The sequence below is a fragment of the Parasteatoda tepidariorum genome, chromosome 3, assembly GCF_982258835.1.
Source record: "Parasteatoda tepidariorum strain Cologne lab strain chromosome 3, Ptep-v5.0, whole genome shotgun sequence".
Taxonomy (NCBI): domain Eukaryota; kingdom Metazoa; phylum Arthropoda; class Arachnida; order Araneae; family Theridiidae; genus Parasteatoda; species Parasteatoda tepidariorum.
Window position 1 is genome coordinate 63,400,505 of NC_141757.1, and position 20,418 is coordinate 63,420,922.

At 25.9% G+C, this 20,418-nt stretch overlaps 2 protein-coding genes across 5 annotated transcripts in view; one reads left to right on the forward strand and one right to left on the reverse strand.

The window, feature by feature from the left end:
• Ada2a (Transcriptional adapter 2A) overlaps positions 1–4,259 on the reverse strand; it is a 27,501-nt gene extending 23,242 nt beyond the window's left edge. Inside the window, exons 1-4 of one of the 3 annotated variants that reach the window (XM_016061579.4) lie at positions 4,053–4,259; positions 1,004–1,171; positions 830–921; positions 646–743 (exon numbers count right to left, since the gene is read on the reverse strand). In XM_016061579.4, coding sequence (XP_015917065.3) covers positions 646–743; positions 830–921; positions 1,004–1,165 — 352 coding nt within the window. In that variant the 5' untranslated portion in view covers positions 1,166–1,171; positions 4,053–4,259. Of the gene's footprint in view, positions 1–645; positions 744–829; positions 922–1,003; positions 1,192–1,891; positions 1,982–4,052 lie in introns of those variants that run through there. The other 2 variants (XM_016061584.4, XM_087159464.1) reach the window with 2 other exon arrangements.
• LOC107446795 (bleomycin hydrolase) lies at positions 4,226–19,581 on the forward strand. 2 transcript variants are annotated; one of them, XM_016061564.5, is made up of 12 exons: positions 4,447–4,584; positions 4,964–5,160; positions 7,005–7,159; positions 7,676–7,825; positions 8,209–8,439; positions 11,409–11,501; positions 13,157–13,312; positions 14,811–14,969; positions 16,664–16,731; positions 17,460–17,580; positions 18,814–18,877; positions 18,966–19,581. In XM_016061564.5, the coding sequence occupies exons 2-12, from the start codon at positions 5,064–5,066 to the stop codon at positions 19,115–19,117; spliced, it is 1,446 nt and encodes a 481-aa protein (XP_015917050.1). In that variant the 5' UTR covers positions 4,447–4,584; positions 4,964–5,063; the 3' UTR covers positions 19,118–19,581. The 2 variants fall into 2 exon arrangements, with proteins under 2 accessions (XP_015917057.1, XP_015917050.1); XM_016061571.5 differs by lacking the exon at positions 4,964–5,160 and having other exon boundaries at positions 4,226–4,584.
• Positions 19,582–20,418: the final 837 nt, after the last annotated feature.

The window sequence follows — 20,418 nt, forward strand, 5'->3', positions numbered from 1 at the left end:
TTTCATTGTTTACACCCACAAAGCTAACAAGTGGTTAATGGAGAATTGCAGTTACACAGTTCTGTATATTTATAGCAACACAAGCGTCAATAAAAATAGAAAATGATAATCAACTGGAAGGTATTATTTGAGTTTGTATGGAAAATTTATAATATTGTGCATAAATTTTTTTTATAGCATTTAGCAAAAGAACTTTAATTACCCAGATTAATTAGGAATAGATTTGATCCAAATAATCAAATATTGAGATAATTGATGAAATGGGATTTATCATAGGTCAATTCAAATAGTAATAAAAAGAAAAAATTAAAACAAAACTTACTTTTAGAATTCAGTCTTAAGTCAATGTAATTTTTATTTAAATTAAAAAAAAAAGAAAAAAAGTAGTGTTATTGATGTTCTAAAAATATATTTTTATAAGTACTATTTTCTATCGTTAAAGATTTATTTCTTCTTATTTCAAAGTGAGTTAGATTTCCAAATTTTGTAAACAAAAGGAACAATATTCAAACAGATGATATATTTTGATACATTATTTTATTGCAATGTCTACTAACAGATGATATATTACAATATAGAATGTCTTACATTTCCCAGCCCTAGTAATTACAGATAAAAGTAATATAAAAAAGAAAACAGACGTACTTGGTAGTGGAGAAATGGGATTGTAGACATAATATCTTAAATAGTGTTCTTCACATTCTTGTTTAGTTTTAGTCCCTACATCCTTAGCAATTTCAGACCTGAAAAAATAAATTCTTATTTATTTTTCTTGTAAGTACAAACTATACAACAAGTAGAGTAATAACTTTTATTGATAAAAACAAACCAATTTCCAAATCCTCGATCTGAGATAGCATTCAGCAATTTTACTTCTTCACTTGCCATCCAATCAGGATCAAACAAAGTAAAATTATTTCTCTACAACAGAAATAGAATGCTTACAAACTTCAACACTTAAGAAAAGCTTAATAAAATGTCAATAATTCATATATATACTTACAATAATAATATAAGGGTGGTTATTTTTATGATTCTCATATTCCCGTCCTTTGGCAAAACACTGGAGACAAAGACATCTAGTAGGATTGGCACATTGAGCACACTGAATATAAGGCTCAGTTAAAAATATTCCACAGGATGGACAAGTGGGAGATTCATCCATTATTTTCTTCAAAATAATAAAAATAGCTATAATAGATATTAGAAAAAAAATCTCAAAACTGCGAAAAATAGTATAATTAAAGTAACTTTTAAGCTAAATGGGCAAATCTATGAAAAAAAGTGACTGGGTGTTAAACTAATAAAGATATTTGCGTCACTTTAATTTTTAAGGAAGTTTTTTTTATTTTAATTTTTAACAGCAGCACTCGATACATATATCAATTGCTAGAACGTGCAAACACTCCCCGCAAACATACTAGGGGAAAAAACATTGAACATAAATAAACAACTAATTAAAAAGATAACATTAAAAGATTATACACATTTTGAGTATTAGAACATTAAAATCATTGAAAACATTAGAACATAGAAAAAGTATAAAAAATATCAAAGACATAAACAAAAAGTTAATAGAAATTTATTCAGTTTGCAGGGCTGGTAATAACTCATGAGCCCTCAAGTGTCTGCCATAGATGTTTTCTACCCCTGCTCGGCAAACCCCCAGGTGGAGCATTTAATTTTTAAGGAAGTAATTTTAATGAAAAAAAAACATGATTCACTAAGTAGAGTTCTATTTCTTTTAATGATAATAACTGATTTCTTCCTACTTAAAAGGCATTAAATTTGGTAATTTGCAACCTTAGACATAGCTGTGATGAAAAGAAAAAAAAAACCTCTCCTAATGTCAAAAATCAGTAAAAATTTGTTTTCAAAAAGTAAATTTTACATGAAACAAACTTCTACTATGTCACATTGAGAGAAAAATCCTGAATGAGAAATATCTCTTCAGATTGAGCAGCTAAAATTTAGGGTAGTAGTTAATAGTTTTAGACTGATTAATAGTTTTATTACAAGTTTTTATTCACATTGGCTACATCTTAGTTATATTTTTGCTATACAAGTTATTATAATTTATATTTCTAAATGTGAATTTTTAATGTTTCTTTATATCAAGAGTGTAATTTTTAAAATAACAACATGGAACTTTCTATCAACTTTCAAGACACAGAAATTAATTGCATTAAAAATTTAAACTATTCTCCATTTGTGAGTGTGTTGAGGGCAATCCCTAAGGACTCCTGCGGAAAATGTCAAGAAAAATAAAAAGCAGGGTTGTAATGATTTAAAAATATTTAACTAAAATAAAATCTTTGATTTGAACCACATTTTTTTAATACATATTTTTATACAGTCGACGATTAACTAATATTTTATACTTAAGATTGCGAAAATAAATTATTGATATCAAATCTTTTTGATAATAGATGTTTCATTCATAGAATTAAAAAAATAAGTTAATACATAAAATCTCTCTCTCTCTTTTTTTTTTTAAAGAGCTTATATGTCATTAAAAATGTAAATTTTAAATTATAATTCTTCATTTCATATCACTTCTATATTTTTATGTGCTCATTATAGTATATAAATTAATTTGTCGTTTCATTATCAATAAATATATTTCAATTATACCCATTTAATTTTATACACATAAATTTTAAAATAAGTAATATCAATATAAGTAATTTTAAAACTTATTAAATATCTACTTGTAAGCAAAGAATACACTTGTTAGGCTAAGAATAATTTATTTTTAAAAATGTTTTCATACCTAAATTAATTTACTTTTCATTTGAGAGGTTGGTTCGCTGTCTTTGAAATGTATGTTTTTAGTTTGATAAACAAATAATTAATGATCTTATTTATTCAGTAATTAATTTGAAATAATTAAATAATATTAACTTTTTTATAATTACTGATAATAAGTTAGTTGCAGTATTATTGTAAAATAATATCAAGAATTATTTATAAATTTTGTCACATTGTTAAACACGAAATCAATTAAAAAAAAATCTAACTGGAATAAAAAAAATTTAATGACTAATATTTATTATGTTAAACAAAACAAGATTTTTATTAATTATGATAAAATGCCTTAATGTTTCGCCAAGTGCCACTAAAATCCTAAACACACCCTTGCTTGGGGTAAATCGATGTCAACCAAATTTATATCTACAACCTGTGTACTACAGCCAATATTTTTTTCAGCTTTGTAGTTGATAAAAAAAAAAGAAGAAAAAAAACTTTAAAAAATTGGATAGATATACGCAAAGCTTGAATAGTTTAAACTATTTTCAAATATATTTTTTATAAAGCTTAAAATAAAAGTGAGTCATTAATTGAAAAGTTTAATTAAAAATTATAACAATAGATTCTTTAAATGAAAATTAGATAAGAAAGATAAGATTGATTTGGATGGGAAAAACTTAGCTTTATTATTCGATAATAATCTGAGTCAACTAAAGAGTAAAAGTATTAAAATTAATCATTGTAAATTTTAAGTAGAATTATGTTTTTTCTTCTTCTTTCTGTTAATTGCTGTCGGCTAAGGTATGCTAAAAGAAAACGGGGAAGCCCGAGGAAGAGATGTATAGATGAGATTGAAAGTGACCGCTAAATCTTGAAAATAGGCAGTTTTATTTAAGGCAACAGATCACAATATAAAAATATCCCTCTCTGTAGTTTGATTTGCTAGTTACAAACCTTATAACTTATCAAATTTTTATTCGATTTATTTAAATGATGAACAGGATGTTTGTTATTATTGTAGTTTGCATCGCAGGTAGGTTATTTTAAAACATATTTTTGGAAAATGGGAAATTTATGGAGCTAAAAATTTCTTTAGTATAAAATTTTATGTATTTTTTATTTTTAATAGAATAAACGCTTTTCATTAAATTGAATGGTACGAATTTAATATTTTCAGACGCTATATGACCTTGATTTTTTTTAGAGGATTAAGAAATAAAAGCAAAATATAACTTCAGAGGAAACAAAGTTCTTTGTTTTTGAAAGAGTAAAGAAAGCTTTGTTTAACAATGAAGACTTACTAAGTAAAAATAAATATTCTAAGGATAAACGTTAAGACTTCAGACGAAATAATCAAATTTAAAAAAATAAATTACACAATTTTTCTACTTTTTTTTAATAAATTTAAACCAATATATTCACATGAAAACATAAATATTCAAAGCATTATAGCTCAAAAGCATCAAACGACAACAAAAACCAGCTGTCTGCAAATCAGTCACGGATAAGGCGAGAAATACCGGCAATAATTAATTAAACTAAATAGTTGTTTCTGTCAGTTAAAAATTAATTAACGATAAAAGTTAGGTAAAAAAAGTATCGAAGAATAACTTTTTAGATCATAAATTTGTTTGTTTTTTTGGAGGAAACCCAATGAAACGGTTATTGAGAACTGAAGTGAAAATAGCCACGTTTACTCTGCTTTGCTGTTGTTGCTTTCACTTTCCATCGCTTTCCATTTATCCTCTGTTTTCATCATATTACAACCTTATCATCGCTGAATTCTTAAATAAATTTAATCACCCATATTTATAATGGAATCTGCTAAAGGATGTAAGTTGAAGTGTTAAAATTGTTGTCTCAATTATTTTATTACTTATATTATGTGTGATTTAATATGATTTAATGGTTGAGTAAACAACCAGCTCATTATTAGGTGTAATAACTTTTAGCACGCTGAACTATGTAACTATTTATTAAAGATTACAAAACTTAATGAAATGTTACTGTTAAGTGACAGCTTTATTACTTTCAAGTGAATTTTTTATGAAAAATGAATTTTTCTGTGTTACAAGTTTTGAATTTCGTTGCATTTTACTATTAAAAATTTATATCAGTAGCAATTAGAAATGTGATCTAATTTTTTTTTATTATTTTGTTTACTTATTATTGTTTTGTTTCAAATATTTTTGTTTGTTATTTCTTCAAATAGGTTGTCAAGGAGATCTAATGTAAACAAATTTTTTGAGTAACTTAAGTTTAAACCAATTTATTCTTCAGAATAGTATTTAGTTTCAAGAACTGTGGTTACAATGTTAGGATATCCTGTCAAGTGCTTGAAGTTCAGATATATATTGAAAACTAACTTTTTGAGAATTAATCCGTTGATATGGAAACGTTGCAGTTCATGTAAATATTCCTAACTGTATTTATTCTCTCAATTTTTTTTAAATTTACTAATTGTTAATTAAGTTTTCGAATTTATTGACTGTTTGTTGCTCTTATATGAACTTTTTAAAGTAATTTTTGGTATTATTTCAATAGTTAGTATGCAGGTGCTTTATAATGGGTGGTGAATGTGACCTCCTGACATGGTTTTTTGAAGCTTTCCCCCCCAAGGAGAATAAAAAAGTTGCAGTTTCAGTACCTTATGCTAGAAGCAAAGCTATAATTTTAAGCTATATATACTATCTTACTGTAAAGAATTGTGTAGGTTTAGAACTTACATACTTTAAAAGTTATTAAACTTTTTTAAAACTTGCCAATTTTGTGATATTTTTCTGCCTAGAAGAAAAATGACAAAATCGCTGCCCTATTCTCAGATTGCAAATTTTTATCAGCCCAGATAATGAAGCATTGGGTTAAATTTTTAAGTATTTAAAAATTAAAACTCAAATGCTTTTCATTTTCATAAAACTGCGGCTTTTCTCTATATTTGCTTATGCCATTTTCAGAATAAGTATAGAGTGTACTAGCTTTAAATAGGCTAACCATGATTGAAGAGTCATGTTTTGTTAGAAACTCACAACAGTTATGCAAATATTAAATTATTCGCAAAAAGGCTGCATTTTGTGTGACAACAGAGTTTTCAAAAAACACCCTTAATATTCACTACTTGATATTTCCATATTGGTACCCGTTAAGACAACTACAATCACCAGGACTTAGAAACGTCTCTAAGTTATTAAAAATTTAAACGGATAAGCACAGTGGTTTGTCAGAATATGGCTTTATGTTATATCTTTTGAATTATTTCCTGTTTGTAATGTTATTATTAGTAGGTATTTATTTTTTAAAATTCTGTATGCCCTACAATTGATAGTCACTAAATTGTGACACTTATTTTGTCACAGGTACCAATAAGAAAATCTTCATCTCTTGGAAATCTGTTAAAAAATAAATAAAAATTCTTTGCGCTCTATTTAATTAATAGAAAATTTATAATTATTGGGAAAGTCTTGAATATTTAAAAAATACCGAATTCTTAAAAAAAGTAGAGTGTTTTGTTTTTAGCAAGTTTAGAACTTTTAGATATCTTTTTCATTTTATAACTAGAAATAAAAGACTAAATAATTTATTGCTTATTTCAGGTAAAAAAACAAATTGAGTATCGTCCTAAAATTCTAAGTTTGCAGAGCTACTTCTGTATATTCTTAACTCCACAATGATAATGAAAAGCGTAAATTGCAGGTTGTAAAAAAAAATTAATGAAATGTGTGAAAATCAAGTTCTTTTTTTAATATTTAATTTTCAATGTTTTTTTAGTTTTATGATCCTGTATTGAATAATCAAATGAATATTAAGCATTAAACATTTTTAAATTGATTAAATATTTAATTTGTATATTTTAAGAAATGTAATTTCTATACAGACCTAATTTTAAATTTGTATAGCTTTGCGTGTGTCTCATCAATCTTAATGTATATTTCTATTTTTATAACAATGTAGAGTATGCATATTTCTCAGAATTAAATTATTGAACCGATATAAATCAGAGAATGTTTTTAAAATTATAAATCTAAACATATATTATTAATAAGAACATAATTTTTAAAATCAATTACATATTTAGAAATGTACATATTTTTTTTTTACAAGATACCTAAGACTAAATAGTTCATGAACTTTATAAAAGTGTGTAGTTTTAATTATTCATATTATTTTGCTATTTAAAACATTTCTTTGTTAATATTCTAATGTTGTTTTAAGAAACAGAATTTTTAGAAGTTATATTATGTATTCCTTTCTCCTAGCTATTACATCTGAAATTTTGAATAAATTTCAAAAGAATTTTGAAGCAGATCCAAAAAATATTGTGGTACAAAATGCATGTTTTAAAAATGATCCTTTGGAGCTAGCTGTTCAACGGAAAATTGTAGAAACATCTGCTCATGTATTTACTCACAAAGTAAGGTTTCATTTTAACTATATCAATCATTATCTATTCATCTTCCTTAAGTTAGTATTTTATACAGGATATCTATCCCTGAAGGCAAATATTGAAATACTCAAAGAATTTTAAATTAGCTTTCAATTTCAAAGCTAATTGAAAAGGAAAAAAAATTGGTTAAAAAGTATAAAACCTAAAAATGTTAAAATTCGTTAAGTGTTTCTTTATTACAGATTTTTACAGAAAATAAATCATAATATTAATGTTCTTTCTCAAATAACTAGTTAGTTTACAACTATTTTTTTCATTCTTGTGGTTAGACAGCTCTCACTTAGGAAAGTAAAAAAATTTATGAACTTATAAAAATATTTGTAATTAATGTCTAATTTTATAAAATTAACTGTGTTTAACTACATAATTTAGAAAGTTACATTTCTTTGGTATTATTTATTAAATTTCTTATATTATCTTTAGTTTCTAGGTTATTCATTTTAATGGAAATAAATTGAAATTTGATTTAATATTGTGTTTCAGATTGATGATACAAAACCTATTACTAATCAGAAAAGTTCAGGGAGATGTTGGCAGTTTGCAACTCTTAATGTGTTAAGAGCTCCTTTTGTTAAAGAACACCAATTAGAAGATTTTGAGTTTAGTCATAGCTATATATTTCTATGTGATAAGGTAGGTAACCATATTTTTTAAAATTAAGTTTAAAATTTATTTTTTTTTGCTTGAAAACTTTTTTTTTTACTTTTAGAAAATTCTTGTTAAAAAAATATTTCATTGATTTTTGCATTTAATATTTGTTTTTTACAAAGTTGAGAAATAAAGGTTAAGAATACAGATTTGTGTTTTTATTTTATTTTAATTTTACATCATTTAAGCATGTTTAAGGAAATAAAAATCACATAACATAAAGTATAAGTATTCCTTTGATATAGTCAAATAAAAAGATTGAATATGAACTATGTCTTTATTCAAAATTAAGGGTAAAACTTTGGGATTTTTAATTTAATAATATGTGTTTTAGACATAAGAAATAAATATTTTTTTATTTATTTTAGATTGAAAGATGCAATTTCACATTGCACACCATTGTGGAAATTCTGAAGAGAGGAGAGCCAATTGATGGTAGATTAATGTCCTTTATTTTAGCCGATCCAATAGCTGATGGTGGCCAATGGCATATGGTTGTTAACCTCATTTCAAAGTATGGTGTTATACCCAAGAAATGCTTTCCAGAGACATTTTGTTGTGAGACTTCTGCTCGTTTGAATGGTATTTTGAAAACTAAGGTACGCCATTTCGACTTACTTGAGTTTCAAAGAAATTTATTCAGGCAAAATTTATTTACTCATAATTATAGCGTCTTTGCATAATTGTTCCTTATTGTTCAGTTTCTTGGGCAAATTATTCAAAATCTTTTGTATTATTCAAAATTCTGACTCTGCCACTTTTTTTTTTGTATTTTATTTAAAAAGTACACAGACTCCAGCAATTTCAGGTAATGTTTATGCTTAAAAGTATTTACATGGTTGAAATTTGTTGTTTTAAAAAAGTTTGATTTTTCTTTTTAGTATTTTATTTTAAAAGAACAATTAATGATCACATAATTGTCAAAATATTGAATTGAGAAAAGGGACTCAGTTTAAAGAAGTATTGCACATAATCATAAATTTTAGTGGATTATTGAGTCTTCTTGAAATTGAAGGAGCATTTTCTAATAAATTTTTTTAATAAAATTCCACGCTTTTTAATTTCATTCATTCATTTACATATGTAATGTTATTTTATGTGTTTCTTTTCTGCCTAATTGTACATATTTATCTTATAATTTTTTAAAAAGGTAATCCTATAAATACTTTTGTTAGGTTCATACATAATTATATTTTTATTTAAATGTACAGGGATGGGAATCCTTAGTGACTTTTACCAGGTTGCCAATTTCTGTTTGATAATTATTCCATTACCCCTATAATATGATAAAAAAAATTATGGAAATTAAATCTAGAGTTTTGCGATTACATGTTCTATTCACCACTGGACTTGAGATGAAATGATTATAACTTGAACGCATCATAAAGTGATAATTCAGTAACATTTTCTAAAATTCTTAGATTGTAAAAGTGTTATATCAGAAAAGAAATCAAGATTTTATCAAAATTGCTATCATTCTAAGCAATAATTGATAAAAATTCGATTGGCAAAACCTTATGGATTATAAAATTGTTGCAAATCAAGAGCATCAAAAAATGATTCATCAAATGAGTAATTTGAAATGTTCCAAACAAAAAAAGAAAAAAATTAGCTTAAGCCTTGTGAGAACTTGTGGCAATAACGAAAATCCAATTCATAAAACCACATGGTTTTACTGGAGAAATTGTCATGAATTAAATAATTTTAAAAACTAAGCTGAAATATGAGCCAAAAATGCTATGCTATAGGAAATGAGTAAAATGTAGAATTTATCAGAAAATAAATGAAAATTGATTTTGCACATTATTATGGATTATGTTAAGTATTATCAGCACATATCTATATATTAATAGGCTAGCAATATTTTGTCTCGCTAAAAACTCCCAAACTACGCAACAGAATTAAACAAATAAGGTGTCGTTTTAAAGGTATTGTTATGTAGATGTGCAATAAGGTCTTAAATTATGAAAATTTCCTTTAATTAATTAATAAAATTAATAATTTAGTTTCAACCAATGAGAATTCAGCAAATCATTTTTCGGGTGGATCGCATAAGCATTGTTTCCGTAAGCATCGTTTGATTTAAAGCATTTCTGAATTTGATAAACAAAAATAAGAGTGGATAAAAAAAAAACGGAACTGAATTTCTTAAAAAAAGAATTCAATATGTTTAGTTCCTTTGATAAATTTTTAGTTCCTTTGATAAATTTTTAGTTTCATGATAAATTTTTTGTTTCGTTACAATAGAATGGCAATGGCATCGTGCGGATATTCAAACCAAAACAAACGTCCGAATATTCAAACCAAAACAAACTTTCTATTAACAATTATTTTGATTTGAGATTTAAAACGATATCTTAGTTATTTAGTTCTATTTTTATTTATTTAGTGCCTGCTGCCTAAATAAAATGCCTGCTATCAGGCGTCGAAATATCTTTGGCAGACGTCAGAGAAATGAATGCGGAATTCTAAATGGGAAAGCATGTCTCGCCGAAGGGAATCGCCACCTCTACAAATTCGAGATTTTTACAAATCTGCATTGACTGTTCATGACGATTGTGACCCCTTTACTATTGGATCTATGACTTTTATTTGTAACTTTTGTCATGCTAAGCATTTTATGTTAGAGAAGACAGGAAGTAGCAATGAATATGGTATTTGCTGTCAGAAAGGCAAGGTTGATCTTCCTTTATTGTCGCATTCACAATATTTTGAGAATTTGATTACTGGTGTAACATCTTTAGACCATACTGCAAAGAAACGATCCCAAAATTATTTGGACAATATTCGCTCCTATAATTCTGCGTTTGTCATGATAAGTTCTGAGACACACTTAGATGAAAGTGTAACAGGTGGAATGTATCATTTTAAAATCCATGACACATTTTACCATCGTGTTGGTTCACTTATACCAAGTGAAGGTTGTCAGCCAAAGTACGCTCAGAATTACTTTTATGATGTAGATACAGCAGTTGAACACAGAATGCGTGAACAAGCTAATGTCAAATGTTAAGATAATCAAATTGTGAAGGGGGCAGAGAAGTGTATAAATTTCATTAAGTAATTGATTTCAATATCTGGCATTTTTATTTTAAAATTTAAATTTGTTAAAATGTTTTTATTTGATTGCGAAGCAATATGCAATGGAACTGCGAAGCAGTTCTGGGGGTTGACGAGAGTAGCGAGCAGGGGGCGGAGCCCCCTAGTAATAAATTTATTTCAAAACAGTTAAAATTCCATAATAAGTTAAGTTTTGTTTTCTGTATCTTTGATTCTCAAGGAAGTGTATAACATAAAAATATTTCCTGTGTAACATAAAGTATCATAAATGTTTAATTCCAAATTTTTTTCAGCTTTTTTTTTTGAAATTGTGTTGTCATACCTAAATATAATATTACATTATATATTATTTACCTATTGAATATTATAATATCAATATATTTTTTTTTGTATTAAGTGTATTGAGTTTTAATATTCTATTTATGTATTTTTCTTATATATTAAGTAAGATAATTGAAAAGTTTATATGCATTATTTGACTGTAAACTTAAAAAAAATCTCATTACAGCTTAGAGAATATGCTCGAGACCTAACCTTGCTGTATGAAAAAAAAGCTAGTGATGAAGAAATTGATAAGAAGATTTTATCTTGCATGGAAGCAGTATGTATTTATAGGCTTAATTATATTGTTTAGGTTCTTAGTCATTCAAAAATTTTTTTGAGTACTTAAATCATTTCATTGATTTACGTTTATTGCCATTTTCTTTAAGTATATGTAATATTTTGGATTCATTAACATTTCTGTTTTGCTTTTTCTTTATTTAAATTTATTAATCCTATTACTTTAAATATTCAAATTTATATTGTAAAACTGTGGAGTATTTAATTAAATGTAAATTGGGTTATGTGTAAAATTTCTATAATAGTTTGCATTATACAGTACATTATAAAATTTTTGTGTCATAAGCTGTGATAGAAATTTAATAATTTTCTTAAGTTGCATTATGTAATAGCAAATGTTCTATAATGCTATTTATATTTAGATCCTTTTAGTAAAAAAAGTTTATTTATTCAGTTATACTGAACTATTTGGCCGGCTAAATAATCAGTAAAACTAAATAATTCCCTTTTTATTTCCTAAAAAATAGTTCATTTATGCAAATAAGTGGTTTGATTGAAAGATTTATATTACCATTTATGTAATATTTAGCTTCACATAATTGATATCCTATTGTATTTTAATATTTTGTTTGCTGAATAATTTTTATAAGTTAATAAGACTAGTTAATTTGATTTATCATTAGTATTTTTGAATGATAATAAAGTTAAATAATTTCTATTTCACCTATTTGAAATATGTAAGCAGTCTGTATGATTCTTGTAAAGCTAATATAGCCTTACAGAAAAATTAGATTAGTCTGTAATTTTATCCACAAGTTAAAAAGTGATAACTTTTGTTTTATGTTTGGTAGTTTTTAAATATTCTGTTCCACTATTAGGTTACTGAGATTTAGGTAACAATATGTCTCATGTATAGGATATAAAACCCTTTTCTTAGTTACTACATTTTTTATAAGATTTTCAAAAATATATTTTGAGCAATGAAAGAAATTAATTTTAAAACAAATAGTTAAATACTTAAATAAAAAATAGAATGCCTAATTTATTTAAGAAAAGTAATATGTGTTTGAATTTTTTCTAATTGAGCTTAGTCAGAATTATTTTAAAATAGTATATTTTTTGAGATTATTTGTAGTTTCATGCATGCTGTGAATGTTTCAAACTGTGTAAAAATTTATCATTTTTACTCTAATTTTATTTTTAGAACTAACAAAATAAATAATTTCATAAATGTTTTGTGGGCAATAGCATTTATAAAACTTATAGACTTGTCTGTGAAATAAATAAAAATAGTCTGTAATTTTAATGGAAATGTTTGGAAGTGCTGTATATATATATATATATATATATATATATATATATATATATATATATATATATATATATATATATATATATATATATGTATATATATTCTATTAATTTGGAATTGGTATGATTTAGTAGTTAGCCACACCTCTAGGCATTAAATGCTGAAAACAATAGATGAGGAAAAGAGTTTAACGAGCTTTTATTTCAACAGATCGGATTGTTCCGAAATGGAAATTTAGTAACCTCTATAAAGATCAGTAGGGAGAATGAGTGTTTATCCTAAACTGAACTGGCTTAATAATTGTTTATATTTAATAGTATTACATATGAAGCTGCTTATATTGTTAAAAGGCTATTTAAAAAATTATTATTTTTTTTTTGCAGCTCTACAAAGTTATAGTAATTTGTCTAGGATCTCCACCTGAGACATTTACTTGGGAATATTACAACAAAAGTAAAGCTTACAATGTTATTGGGCCGATCACTCCTCTTCAATTCTATGAAACCTATGTCAAGCCATATTGTAATGTTGAAGACAAAGTAAGTTTTTACATCTATTTATATAATACATAGTTACTCTTAAATTATTATTATAAGTTCCAAATTTTGGGAATTGTTTGTTTTATTCAATTTGCTCTTTGTAATCTAAACTTGAGGGAAACGACAAGATATTTTTGAGCTATTCAAGACTTTAGTTCGATTTTTTCTTATTGTTGACTATATGAAAGCCTTAGGGATATTCTTATATTTTATTCATTACTTATTTGATCTTAAACTAAGCTAATTTATTTTCTATTTACAGAGCAATTCATTATAAAGACTTGAACCTTCAGATAGTTATTTTTTTATTTTTTATAAATCCATCAAATGAATCATATTTTTATTTTAAAACCAGCAAATTTACTCAGTCGCAATGCAAATACAAAAGTTTTTTTATTGAAAATCCTATTTCATTGTACAAGAAGGCTTTAAAGGTTATTTATTAAAATTCTTTCAAATAGGTGTTCTTAAAATGTAGTTAGCGAGCCGATGTAGGTTTACATAATCATTGCTAGAGTTAACAATTTCTACATTTTCCTTAACTTCATTCTTTTATTTAAATAACTCATATCAATCATACATGGTCAAAAAATTTTTGTATTTGCTGTAACTGAAACATAATTAGTAGAAATTCAATTATTTTTATTCAACTGCAAGCATAGAAAAACATATGAATAAAATAATGCTATTTTTCTCTTATTCTTTGTTATTACTATTGCACTGCATTGAAACACAAAGCAATAAATAGTCAGATTTCAATTACTCAACTATTTTAATAGAAACTTTCAATGTAGCAGGTTTTTTTAAAATTGAATTTTTTTTAATGTGCCTCCAAAAGGTAGTTTTAGCAATTATTTTCCCAGTCCTGATTCTATCAATAGCTGGATTAGTCAGCCATTTAGCATAAAATTTACTAATGCTAAACATTTATGTATATTTGAGCAAGTAGTTGAGCATTACTGAACTCGCAAAGTTTTGATTACTACTCAGACTTAATTTTAATAACCCTGCATTTATAAATAAAGTTCCTTAATATAAGATTCTTTTCTGCCTGGCATTTATATGAAAAAGCTTTACCAATAGTCTTATTGTAAAGTTCAAGTATAAAAGCAAATTCAATTAGATAAAAACTTCAGTATAAAACTTTCCCGACACTGCAGTTTTGGTTTCAATGAAAACAACTGTATCCATTTCATTAAAAAAATTACTTACCCAATACATTATAATAATATCTATTTTGAATATTTTAAATTTTTTTACAGCTCATTTTATGTTTTATATAAATGCACAAGAGACATATTAAAATAAGTGAAAAATTTTAATTAATATGTATTATAATGTGTCAATATTTAAGGCCAGAAATTTGCTCTAATATAATACTTGAGACCTTCCACTAGGCTCTTCACTTATTTTAAAAAGTGCTATTTTTTAACATAAATTGCTTCTTTAATAATACTTGGATACTTATCGATGCAATTTACTTATTGTATATTTTTAGATTTGCTTTGTTAATGATCCCAGACCACAAAACCCATACGATAGAACATATACAGTAGATTGTTTGGGAAATATGGTTGGAGGTCTGAAGACTGTTTATGTGAACAAAAAAATTAAGGAAATTTTAGGCTATGCTGCTAAGTCTATCCAAAACAATGAGGTAAATATTAGTCATTGTTGCTCTTAATGTGTGCATTTGTTTAAAAATTTATTTATCTTTTGTATTCTGTATTATTCAAGTTGAAATCAATCTATAAATAGATATATAAATGTAATTAGATCTTATTTTTGTAGTGATTTAATTGTCATATTAAGTTTTTTCTATAAAGATTGCCCTCGAGTTATATTTTTAGAATCAATCCTTATATTTTTAGAATAATTATGAAATATGAAGACAAAAAAAGGTGTGCACTTTAATGATTGCAAATTCATATTTAAGTGAAGTAAAGAAATTTGACAAATAAAAGGGCTGGTGGATAGACCCTCAAGACCTGTTCGATTGCAGAGAAATCAATAAACTTTAATATTTGTATGCTTTTCAATATTGATTTTAGATTTTATCTTCAAAAGTATATACCTTTTATGCCTATAATAGAATGCGTTTATAGCTTAAAAGGATCTATTGAATTATTCTTTAAGGTATATTGCTTACTTACAAGCTAATTGAATAAATAATAAAAATCTTTTAATATTTTGTGATGATATAACACTTTTGAGGTATATATAACTCTTGACTATCCATCAAGGACTCTGACCCGATAATTAACTAAAGCTCCAGTTACTCTATCTACAAAAAGGCATGCAAACATATTGATGTTAAAAGCGTAAAATGTTTTTAGCAACAAAATAACTTCTAAGATATGTATATGTTTATATCTATGCGTATATGTGTATTTGTATATATTAGAGATGAATCTGTCTTGTGTACGGAAAAAAGGTTTCAGGTTTATGTGGGCTCCGACTCATCATAAAATTCATTAATTAATTGTGATAGAAAGGTTTTGGTGACTATTTTTCTTGTTTAGAGATCAAAAATTGACTGGCGATACAGTAAAATTTGGTTTATATCTGACATATGTCTTAGGCTCTGTGTAATTTTATGTCTCTCGGGCTTGGATTAAAATTCATTGGACTTCTTGCCTTCAAAAATGAGCAAATGCACATACACACATATATATAGTTTCATTATAAATCTTATTAATGGAAATTCTTTGACATAAAATCAAAAAATAGTTTGAAGGAATTCATGTTGAACATATGTTCATGTTAATGAAGGTCAAAAGATTTAAAATTGATAGGATTTTAAAATATTATACTGTGCTAAGATAAGAAATTAATTTTTTCTTGTAACTCGATTCTGAAAAATATTTATTAAATAAACATAAATCAATACAAATTGCTACTTTTTTATATTAAGAAAAATAAATCATTTTTATAAGTCTTATATTAGTTTTGACGCCCGGCGGCTGAGTGATAGCGTTTCGCACTCTTGTACCACAGGTACTGGGTCCAGGCAAGGTTGACTTTTTCCTTTCATCCCTTCAGTGGGTTGATAAAATGAGTACCAAGCATGCCTTGGGACTAAACGCTGGGGGTTTCGATTTTGGTTGACCACCCAACCGGAACATCTGCTCCTGCATCTCGGAGCCCAAGAAAACTAAGATGGGCACAGTAGGCCTTGGCCCTCAAGGTGCTGTTGTGCCACTGAGTTTAATTTTATGTATAGTTTCATTTTTCTTTTATGACATTCAATTTTTCTTAAAAAAATATGAATTTAACCTTTTATTTATTAATTATTTTTTTAAAAATCTTAGCCTATTTAGAATTCTATAACGCATTTTTCTTTTTATACAGCCTGTTTGGTTTGGTTGTGACTTTGGAAAAGTATATAACTTGAAATTAGGTATCCAAGATCTTAGAATGTGAGTGCATTTTTTCTCCTTCTATTTAATACTTTTTTATTTCAGTAATAGTAAATTTGAAACTTGCATTACAACTTTCTCTTATTAGTTATACGATATATGACATATATGTGAAAAATATTTGCTGTGATTTTTGATAAGTTATTTGACTGATGAGAGCTCAAAACTTTTACTGGGTGTTCTAAAATTAGACTGACGCTTTTCAAAAATTTGTAACAGGAAAATGATTAAGGTTAAAAATAACAATTCTTGCAGCATATTTGACAATGTAAATTTGTTTCATCCAGAGTTCGTGATTTTAGTTTAATATTTCTTAGATGTATTGCACTGTAGATAGTAAGTAATTATATAAAAGAAAGAGAATTAAAACTGAACACTCACATCATGACTAGCCACATTGCAACACAATATTCTTAAGGCTGATAGTTGATATTTCAAAGATAGGTAATGTGGTTATCATTTGATAAAAAAACTTTTGAAAAATTGTGATGCAATTTCCAATTATACTTCTATTTACTATCTGTTTCATGTGTCTAAAACTTTTTGAACTCAAACCAAAAAACCTTAAAATGTTTTCCTGTTATAATTAGTTCATATTAAATTTTTATTACTTAAGTAATTTTTAAATCTATGCAAACTGACTATAATTGAAAATTCCTAAGTTCTGTTATCATTATAAATATTGTGTGTTAGATCATCTTAAATCTTTTGATTTTTCTCTTTTTCAGTCATGATTATAATTTGTCATTTGGTGTAGACTTACATAAAACAATGTCCAAGGCTGAAAGACTAATCTATGGCGATACCATTATGAATCATGCCATGACCTTCACTGCTGTTTCTTTAGACGTAAATATATTTGTTTTCATATATTTTGTTAATATAAATTACAAGATTACAGAGTTGAACATTGGTAGTTGTAAATTCAAATTTGGGTCGGCGACTTTTCAACGCCGTTATAAAATAAAAGTATATTATCCCTTTTTAGTTAATAAGAATTTACATTTTCTTTTGCTTCCTGGTTGTTATCTGTCGCTAACCTGCATTATTTCGTAACAATTTGATTAATATTCCCTAATAAATCTCAAATTCACTGCTTATTGAGCTTATTTTATCCACGTATATTCAAGACCACTCACTGCCGGTACAAAAAGTTCTACATGCAACTTTGGAGCGCTTGTTACTTTTTAAAAAATAATTGCTTAGTAAAGAAGTCAGTCACGCTTAATATTTCTTGCCGGACTAAAAAGAAGAGGCAATATATGTAACAATAACCTTATACCATATGCCAGTTTATACTGGAAAGAGTTTTTATCTCTTGAGTCTAAATTTCAATTTGAGTGTTAAAATTTACATTTGGCAATATATTATCTCTTTTTCTCTTATTTTTTTTAAATATTTTATTTATTTTTTGTTATTTTTGACATTAACTCAAGTGCAAGCTTATAAAATAAAGATCTTGAGAGAGATACATATTTTTTCCCACACTAATGGATTTCATTGTTTAAACAAAAATAAAAAAAAACATATTGTAAAAAAAGGACTTAAAATTGCATTAACTTTTGAACAAATTGGAATTTTTAGGGGAGGGGGCTCACATTAGATTGATGAGTACATCCAATTTTCCACTCTTTAGTTTTGTATTTTGGTGGTCAGTAGATAAATTCAAATGGCTTTTCTTACAAGTTTAATTCATAAGTAATTCATAAATAATTCTTTTTTTTTTTTTATTTCATCGTAATAAGAAATCTGCTCATTTTTCTTCATATTTTTGTAATTTCAAGTTTTTAAGTGTTATAGTTTTTGTGCAGCAAAACAAAATGCAAAGTTTGGTCGAACACCCAAAATAGGTGCAACGTTTATTTTTTGATATCTATGGGGAACTGAAAGTAACAAGTGTATAATGCAGTTCTATATTTTTTTAAATGTAGCACAGGTGTATATTAGCCTCCTGGAAACAATGTTTATTCCATTAATACATAAAATTAAAAGAAATTCTTGAATTTAATTTTTAAAAAATGACTTTTTATAGTTACAGTGTTCCTTATTAATAATCTTAAAAAAAATTTTTTTTTTTTTTAGTCAAATGGAGAACCTACTAAATGGAGAGTTGAAAATTCTTGGGGTGAAGATAGAGGTGAAAAAGGTACTAAAATTTTTTTCAATATTGTGAGGTCTTTAGTAATTATAAATTTTTTTTTTTGTGGTAAACATTTTATGTATGCTATTTGCAGGTTATCTAATGATGACTTCTGAGTGGTTTGAGGAGTTTGGCTTTGAAATTGTAGTTGACAAGAAATATGTGCCAGAAGAAGTTCAAGAAATTATGAAAATGGAGCCTAAAGTTTTACCTGCCTGGGATCCTATGGGAAATCTTGCATTGTGAAGATTTTTTTAAATATTTATGCAATCATAATTTTTTTTATCTTCAATAAAACTAAATTATCTTGAAATGAATCACCATAAGTTCTAAAGTATTTATTTCAGTAAGAAATAGTATAATTTTAGATTTTTAATTTCAAATTCTAATGATTTATTCAAACATTAAATCAAATATTTCAATCAAGTTTGATTAAATAAACCTTTTAATTGTTTATTGGTAAAACACTTGTTTAAATTAATATAATCATGTGTTTTAAATGAATTATTTTTTCATTGAAACGAATAAGATTAAAAATGCATATATTTTTACTGAGTATGAATTATATTCAGGTTTTTAACTTTATTTCATGGAATTCATTGTTTTGATGTAAGAATTCTGTGTTTGTACTTAAATAATATTTGTGGTACTGTATACAAGGTTTGCTTGTAATAACGTAATAAAATAAAATTTCTTTAGGATAAACAAAAGCTGTATTTTTTTTCCTTGATGTTTTTTTTAAAAAAAATTAACATGTTTATAGAAAGAAAAAATTCAGTATGTTCATAAATAAATGTAACATTGAAAATATGTTAAAAGAAATACAATGAATTAGAGTAAGCAGAATAATTACTACAATATATATCTTAAAATGTAAGGAAGACTGATCACTATCAGAAAACCAGATTTGCATAACTGTTAATGTAAGAATTCCTGTATTTGACATAGACCTTTAAAATTGTCCAGATTTGGGCCATGAATGAGAAAGATAGTGAAGTTAGCCATTACACTTCACTAACCTTTTCAGTAACTTCACTTTCTACCTCCGGGTTCAAATCTTTTGTTCTTAGCTAGGTTCAGTTTTTTTTTTACCAAGTTGCACATTAGCTGATCAAAATCATAAAAGCAGAACTTTCTTCTTAGTTTGCTTACAAAATTTTAGGTAAGAAAGCTAATGTTATATCAAAAAATTAACTATTTTATTATCATATAATAGTGTATAAAGTGCCAAGTATAAACGACGATAGTTTTTAAAACAAGGAATTTCGCAGAATGTATAATTATTTAACATAAATTTCACATAAACTAAAAAACTGGTCTTACAGAAATTTGAAAACTCACTGCATTATCTTTCTAATTTAATATTCTGAGAACATAAAACCCTTCCTAATATTCTCTAACAAAAATAATTTTTTAAATAATTGGTAAGGTGAAAAGGTGAGTTTTTGAATGTTCTGTTAGAAATTTTGCTACCAGTTTTTTAGTTTTTGGAGGACACTGGTCAACTTATAACTATGTAAAGTGTGAGAGGAAATTTTTACTTTATT